The 8,015-nt window shown below is 43.1% G+C and overlaps 2 protein-coding genes across 3 annotated transcripts in view; one reads left to right on the forward strand and one right to left on the reverse strand.

The window, feature by feature from the left end:
* The window catches only part of NECAP1 (NECAP endocytosis associated 1), a 7,867-nt gene extending 7,015 nt beyond the window's left edge, over window positions 1-852 (reverse strand). Inside the window, exon 1 of the mRNA XM_017735838.1 lies at window positions 828-852. Coding sequence (XP_017591327.1) covers window positions 828-852 — 25 coding nt within the window. The remainder of the gene's footprint in view (window positions 1-827) is intronic.
* Window positions 853-2,649: 1,797 nt separating this feature from the next.
* C3AR1 (complement component 3a receptor 1) lies at window positions 2,650-7,583 on the forward strand. Of its 2 annotated transcripts, none has more exons than XM_008634884.2 (2): window positions 2,650-4,257; window positions 6,068-7,583. In XM_008634884.2, exon 2 carries the CDS (start codon window positions 6,075-6,077, stop codon window positions 7,179-7,181), a length of 1,107 nt encoding a protein of 368 aa, XP_008633106.1. In that variant the 5' UTR covers window positions 2,650-4,257; window positions 6,068-6,074; the 3' UTR covers window positions 7,182-7,583. The 2 variants fall into 2 exon arrangements, with proteins under 2 accessions (XP_008633106.1, XP_017591447.1); XM_017735958.1 differs by having other exon boundaries at window positions 6,181-7,583.
* Window positions 7,584-8,015: the final 432 nt, after the last annotated feature.

The raw sequence follows: 8,015 nt of genomic DNA on the forward strand, positions 1-8,015 counted from the left end.
TGCTCCCCTGCCGCCCTGGGCCAAACCTGGGGGTTTAAGTAACAATGTTTTTTCTGTAGTGCGGGGATTAGGTGGCTTTTTGGTAAAAGAGCAAACCAAAAAGGAAATGCGACACAAAGCACGACAGGTTTTGCTGCTGGAAGTGACGGAAATGCCAGCTATGCAAAGCTTAATTTCAGGAGTGGGTCTTCCCCCAAAATGTGGCCAAAGTCAGGGTGTAGATATTAGTTTATTTATCAAGAATGATAAGGCTGGCAGCATCTGAACCACTCTTTTAATGGTGCTTCTCAGTGGAGACTGGTGTTGAAGTTTACAGCTGTGCAGCATCCTGTGACTGAGTCTCTAAAAGTATCAATGTTTACTCTGAAAAGTGGAAGAAAAGGCATAAGAAAAGTTACAAAATTACATAGAGCCGTGTCTGAGCATTCCGTGTCAAGCACTGGAAGGGGCTGCCTAGGGGGGGTGGTGGAGTCACCATCTTTGGAGGTGTCAAGGCAAAAATAATCACTGAAACATCACTAAGTTTGAGGAATTACTCTTTTTTTTTCTTCTTTCTTTTTCTTTTTTTCTTTCTTTTTTTTCCCCCCTCCCAATAGGGAATAGCATTAGTTAATGCAGAGAGAGCCATTTCCAGCCATGGCTGTCTAATCATCATTCTCTATATTTTTTCTTGTTCTATAACTTTGAGATCAAGGACCAGTACAGCATTCAGAATCCAAGAAGCAGCTTACATTTACCTTTTGAATAGAGTTGCTTGTTGACCTAATTTTTCATTAGAACTTCCTACAGTGACTGCTAAGTTCTTTCATTGAGCACTAATAACTTACCGGGAGTACACCCCTCCATGTGCATAGTTACGGTTGCTTTTCCAAATTCAATGATTCACAATCAGCGGTATTAAATTTCACCTACCTCTTTACAGTGCTGTCATTCAGCGTGCCACAGTCCTCCTACAGTCGCTCTAGAAGGAGAGCATCTCGGATGAGGGAGTGGCAAAGGGCCAACTATTATAAGGAATGTGAGGAAAGACTCACAAGCAGCACCAGAATGCTAGGAATACATCTCCCATTCAATTCCATTGAGACTTAACCAGCAGAGGACATAACATTCTTCTGCCTGGTTCAAACAAGCATCTCTGGACCAAAAAAATACAAAACACTGCCAATAACCACTGAAGTTTAAATTTTTATTTATTTATTACTTTTTTTTTTTTTTTAAGGATTCAGCAGAGGGGTTGAAATCTTGAAATAGAACATCCTTAAAATCAGATTATGAAAGCAATGAAGGATCCATATTCTTCCCACACAGAAATCTTCAATTAAGGAAAACCAAAGAACAGCAGAAGTCTTGGATGGAACTTCCACTGTGTGAAAGATCATAGCTAGCTAGACATGCCTCTGCAGAGAAACAAATGGAAGATTGGAGAGGGGCTGCAAAGCTTTTGAGAACTGCAAAAGTAGAAGAAATATAAAATACAAGTGAAATTCTCAGTTCTTACCAAAGTGTTTCAGAGACAACCTGCTTACTCTTGCAGGGGGGAGGCTTTTTTAAACCCGCTGGTCATGTTTGTAGAGTTGCACATGGGTGTAACTGTTTAGTAGCTGACAGACTGGTGCGGTTTTGTAGTAACAAACCTGGAATGGCAATACACATGGCAACTTGCATTACGGCTTTACTTGCACTGGCCAGTTGAGCCTGGACATCAAGATAAACTTCAGTCTGAACATCCTCATAGACAAGCTGATGGCATGTGGGCTAGATAAGGGGATAGTGAGGTGGGTGGAGTAGTGGCTGAACTGCTGGGCTCAGGGGGTGGCAGTCAGAACTAAATGCATCTGGAGACCAGTCACTAGTGGTGTCTGGCTGCAGCTGACACTGGTTCCATAATAACTCTTCATTTATGACCTGGATGATGAAGTAACATGCACCCTCAACAAGTCTGCAGATGATACAAAGCTGGTAGGAGTGTGGCTGGTGCACCAGGTGTCTGCGCTACCATTTAGAGGAACTTGGACATCCTGGAGAGCTAGGCAGTCAGGAACCTCATGAAGTTCAAGGAGAAGAGAAGAGTTCTGGGGAGGAACAACCCCATGCACTAATAAATGCTGGGGGCTGGAAAAGCACCTGGAAAGCAGCTTTGCAGAGAATGATGATGTTGTGGTCCTGGTGGACAAAAAGTTGAACATAAGCCAGCAATGTGCCCCTTGTAGAAAAGAATGCTGGTATCTGCCAGGGCTGGATTAGGAGGAGTGTTGCCAGCATGTCAAGGGAGGGGATCTGCCCCTCTACTCAGCACTGGTGAGGCCACGTCTAGAGTGCTGGGTCCAGTTCTGGGCTCTCCACTAGAAGAGAGATGTGGACATACTGAAGTGAAATATGTGGAGAACCACTATGGTAATTAAGGGACTGGTACAGCTGTTATGCAAGGAGAGGCTGGGAGAGCTGGAACTGCTCAGCCTGGAGAATTATAGGATGATTTGGTTTGGAAGGGACATCAGAGATTATCTAGTTCCAACCTCCCTACAATGGGCAGGGACACCTCCCACTAGACCAGGTTGCTCCGAGCCGCATCCAACCAGGGGAGAAGAGAGAAGGCTTAGGGGGATTTTTTTATCTGTCTGATGGGAGCACTAATGGAGATGGAAATCGACTCTTCTCAATGGAGCCTGGTGACAGGAAAAGTGGCCAGGTGGACACTCTGAAACATGGGAAGTTCCATCTGAACTCAAAAAATCACTTTTTTACTGAGGGTGGTTGAACATTGGAACAGATTGCCCCGGAGAGTTTGTGCTATCTCTGTGGAGATACCCAGACATAACTGAACACAGTCCTGGTCAATCTTCTCTAGATAACCCTGTTTTGAACAGTGGGGTCGGGCTAGACAGTCTCCAGACAGTCTTCCAACTTCAACTAATCAGTGATACTGTGAATTAGAGCCTTTCTCAGCTAACTCAGTCTGTTTATCATGAAGGAAACAGGGAGAGCCAGAGTAAAATACAATGTGATGGTTTGGAATTGACATCAAAGCTTAGAGAAGTTTTAACCTGGAGGATAGAACTGGTGAAGGACCTTCCAGCAAACTAGGGCTTGACTGGCAGGTCCCATGGTGGTGACTAGGCTATGTGTCCCTCAGCCAAGAGGAGCCCATAGGAGTAACCTCCTATCAGCGCTGCCTGTCTGGGCCCGAGGAGTCCCCCCAGAAGCATGGCAGCTGAGAAAAAGATGAAGCTAGAGGAATCTTCCTGGCAGGCTGCTGGCTGCCTATCTATCTTTGTGGGTACAGCTCAGCCCTGGCCTGTCTTTCTTTTTCTGGTTTTGTGTTGGAGGCAGCATCTGTGTCTTTCACAGACACACTCAGGAACAGAACTCTGCTCTGTCATGTTTCATTTTCCAGACCAAAACCAAAATACTGAGGCCGATTCTTGTATGTCTGGGCTTTGTTATTTCTGCTAGCAGTCTTGATTTCCCAAATTGTGAGGGGTGAGGGGGAACCCCCTTGTTAAGCATTACAAATGCCTTGCCCTGGAAGTCTTCTGTTTTTATTGTCTTGCCACATTTTGTGCAAATCAGCATTTCAGTTAACCACTTCTAACTTTTTGTCAGTCAAGTTCCTTTTTAAAAATAGACTTTTAATACCCTGAAAAGTAAAAGGCAGGAGAAAATCCTTTTGTCACGACCGGTCGTGTTTTGCGGAGTACAGTGTTCCGTATTTGATGAAGTAAACTGTCTCAAGCTGGGACAGAAGCTGATCTGGATTGATAAGAATCCTAGAAATGGGATTAGCTAGGTGAATGTGCTGACCTGGTAAGATGTAGAAGTGGCTACAAGACAGTAACAGATCAGACATTTGACAGCAACTTGGCAGGGTTTGGACTTATGAATTACTTCCAGCAAAGGTCAGCACTGTGCCAGCAGGAAAGATGTCATTCAGTTTTCTTACAGAATGTAGTAACGTATATGTCTGTGATTATCATTCCTGTGTTTTCTATTAGTGCTTTATTTAGGGCACTATTTTGTTTTGACAGTTTTGAGAAACTTCCTGTGGTTTGACTCTTTATGAGCAGATGATATCTAAATCTTCAAATGACATTCAAATGAGTCATTTTATCAGGGTGGAAGAACACACTTGGCACACACATGCGCATGCAGGAAAAGAAAATGCAGTTCCTAAAATGTCATGTGAGTTTTTTCAGTCGCTCCAGAGACAGGACTGATGGTACTTGCTCCCTGACACACTGAAATAACTGCTTCACTCAGGTAGGTATCATAAGCTGGAGAATTTTTCTCTTCTACTTGCCATTTATTATTCTTCACTCCTGAAAACCTCTCTCCCTCCTCCAGTTTCCCCTTCCATTTTCAAACCACATTTCAGCCCTTCTAGCACTCTTGAAAAACTAGTGTGGGCAGTATCTTCCAATTGATTCATCCCTCAGTTTACTTTGGAGTAGGACTTGTGTTACTATCTTTACAGCATTCCCTGTTCCCCTATCCCCTTCATACCATTTTCTGTAGCTATATGGAGAGGCAGCAGGGTTCAACTCTTGCAGCACTGTTCGCCAGTTGTCCCTCTAAAAGTTGCTTCTACATGGATCAGCAAGACCACAGGAAATGGAAGAAACTTGGGAGAATTTTAAATTAAGCCTCCAGCTTTAAGTTAAGCCTTCCAGTAACTTCCTTCATAGCCTTCCTTGCAGGTCACCCTTACCTACCTACAAGTCTCTTAGCAGATATTACCAAAAAATGGATAAATCACGATGTTTATTGCAATTGTTTATCTCATTTTCTTCTTAGTGAAGGAGTTCTAACACTTACGCATTGCTCCACATTCAGACTGTATGTTATGCAAGAATGAGATTGATGATTTGAATTTTTTTTTTAAATAATATTTATATTTAGCCCTGCATACAACAGTCTCTAGTATTTAAGTACTGGCATGATAGAGGTTAAAAGAGGGTCAGTTGTCTTACTGATGTCTTCTCAGTTGCTTCTGCAGGCTGTATTCAGCTCTTCCCTCTTCAGTTTCCTTGCATTTTGGTAACAGTTTTAGGGACCTTTCAGCAGCACAACTGCCTTCATCAATTCAGCAAGGGTTTACTTAACAGGAGTTTTATAGACAATTATCTTAATGCCTAAAGGATGAAGATCAGGTTCTTTTTATCTGTTCTGTCTTGGCTTTGCTGATTTTCTTTTCCTTTCTAAATTTACTAAGTCCAAGAATAATTGAGCAATTAATATTTTTCCTCTATTAAGATCATAGTTTTAAAATGTCACTTAAGTGTGCTGTAGGTTAGCTTCATTGTCTTGCAATAAGACACCTCATATCTAAAATGGCTCAAGGACATTACTCTGTGTTTTCATTTTTATTTCAACAACTAAATATCTATCTGTTCTTCTTAAACATTCATTTCTTGTCTTTCATAGAATCTTAAACCATTAGTGTCTTGCCTTTCTCCTCATCAAGATAAGCTTTCCAAGGAACCAGCTGACAACTCAAAACACAAGCAAAGGAAAAGGAAGTGGTCATTGACACTTCCCTAAAATACCCCTTAGCCAACAGAGTTTATGTCCTGTCTATTCTATTTGTAATACCCAGAAAGTGAAGCAGGGTTATTTCAGCAAGACAGGCATTGCTTTCTTAACTTAAACATATTTTGCCAGTTATGACAGAAGAAATTGCTCATTTTAAAGGAAACAGGAACTAAAAATGCTGATCTGCCTTTCTGAAGACGGAAGTCAATCAGGAAACACACCAGGGGACAGCATGGCCTTGTGAATAGAGAGGTGCACTTTGCAGACTAAAAAGAACCAGACAGAAATCAAAGGGGGTGACAGAGATAGGAGAACATAAGTGTATAGAGCCCCCTGCTTGAATAGTGGCCTTACATAACTTAGCCACGAGAATGATGAAGGTGTACAATGGGCTTATTAATAACAAACTTGTATAGACCAATGCCTTTGTACCCTGACAGCTCTGTACTGTCACCTGACTCAGGGATGCTTCAGTAAAGGTTAAGACAGGAACTTGGGGAGAAGGATGTGAATTGCTAATTTGCTTTCTGTTTTATAGCTGCAGAATGCCTCAAGCCCTGGGCAATAGCAGTTCACAGGAACAGGCTGCTGTATATTATGCACCAGAATCAATTGTCTCCATTGCTATCTTCATCATCGTTTTCATCATAGGTATCCCAGGCAATGGGTTGGTGATCTGGGTAGCTGGTCTGAAAATGAAAAGGTCTGTGAACACTGTCTGGTTCCTAAACCTTGCTGTGGCTGACATCATGTGCTGCCTGTCCTTGCCGTTTTCCATTGTTCACCTGGCCCTTCATGAACACTGGCCCTATGGCTGGTTCCTCTGCAAAGTCATTCCATCAGTCATAATCTTCACCATGTTTGCTAGTGTCTTCCTACTTGTGGCCATCAGCATTGACCGGTGCCTCCTGGTGATGAAACCTGTCTGGTGCCAGAACCACCGAACAGTGAAATTTATGTTGCTAATATGCGGCGGCATTTGGATCCTGGCCTTCATTTTCTGCTGCCCTGTCTTCTACTACCGTGAGACAAGCATTTACGATGGCAAAACGGAGTGTCGGTACAATTTTGGAGTTGATGATTATATAGATGATCCTGTAAATGTGTCTCTAAATGAGTTAGGGGAAGAATACTCAACCTACAATGATAGTGACTTGTGGGGAAATACCAGTGAAGGTAATTATTCAGTACCCCTTGCCTATGTGATAATAAACATCACTAGAGTTATCTTTGGCTTTGTGCTCCCCTTTGGCATAATGGCAGTTTGCTACGCCCTCATTGTTTTCAGAACACGTGCAAATCAGTTTCACAAGCCACACAACAGGATGCTGCGAACAATTGTGTTCGTGGTAGCTGCATTCTTCATCTGCTGGGCTCCATACCATATAGTTGGGGTTCTCTGCATTGTACCTAGTCTTGGAACAGGACTGATGGAGTCACTGATCCTTTGGGATCACCTCTCTACAGCACTTGCATATGCCAACAGCTGCATCAACCCCCCACTTTATGTTTTTGTGGGACGGGACTTCAGGGCAAAGGTACGGCAATCGGTGCAAAGAATCTTGGAGGGTGCCTTTAGTGAGGAACTCACATCTTCAACCCTTCACAGAAGCCAGACTTCAGCAGAGAAGAACCTTAGCAGCACCTTGTAATGCAGGACTTCCTATCACCAGTGTAGAAAGAGCAAGCTATGGCGCTGCACATCAATCACTCTCCACTTAGCAGGTGATTTTGCTCCAGCATGTTTGACTAATCTACAGCTCCAACCCAGGACACTGCAATCATTCCGATCATGACAGATAACCCCCTCACTATCCTACACTAGAGAGATGGGAAATTGGAAGTACCGAGTAAAAATCTGAGGGATGACTGTGGTGAAGCAGAAGACACAGTATTTTAAACCTACACAGAGTATTTTGAGAAAGCAAGGCTGGCTACAGATTTGTGGTGGGAATCATGTAGTTGGACCTCTCAACTGAGATGAGAATGTTATTTTATTTGCATATGTCTATGTTCTACAGCTCCTGTCTCTGATAAAGTGCAGATAAAACTAACTCCGATGCTGCTCCTCAGAAGGTCATCACATCTTCTCCCTGTGACTCTACTAGGGGTCTGAGGTGGGTGTGGGAATATCTGAAGATTTTCCTAGAGGGTACTGCTACATTTCCTTACAGCCATGCACTAGAACAGCACTTGCCCCAGTCAGCTGCATTGAACTGACTTTTGTGCCCTGGTACACACCCAATATATTTCTTTGTTCTGGCAAATACATCACTGTAGGGTAGTAACTGGTCAATACACATGCTGTACCTATGTTCATTAGCATGTGCACACTCGCTGTTTCCCCAACACTCCCTCCACCACCGGAGTGCCAAATCTTCCTTAGGAAGTAGTTTGAGATTATCCAAATGTACCTACTGCATTCTGAGATGGCACACAAGCAGAATTTGAGCAACTGCAGTCATTAATGACCCAGATTAGGTGAC

This window comes from Corvus brachyrhynchos, unplaced genomic scaffold, assembly GCF_000691975.1.
Source record: "Corvus brachyrhynchos isolate BGI_N302 unplaced genomic scaffold, ASM69197v1 scaffold44, whole genome shotgun sequence".
Lineage (NCBI taxonomy): Eukaryota > Metazoa > Chordata > Aves > Passeriformes > Corvidae > Corvus > Corvus brachyrhynchos.

What these genes read in the sequence shown, in the direction of transcription:
- C3AR1 (XM_008634884.2), top strand. Translation starts at nt 6,075, where the DNA reads ATGCCTCAAGCCCTGGGCAATAGCAGTTCACAGGAACAGGCTGCTGTA.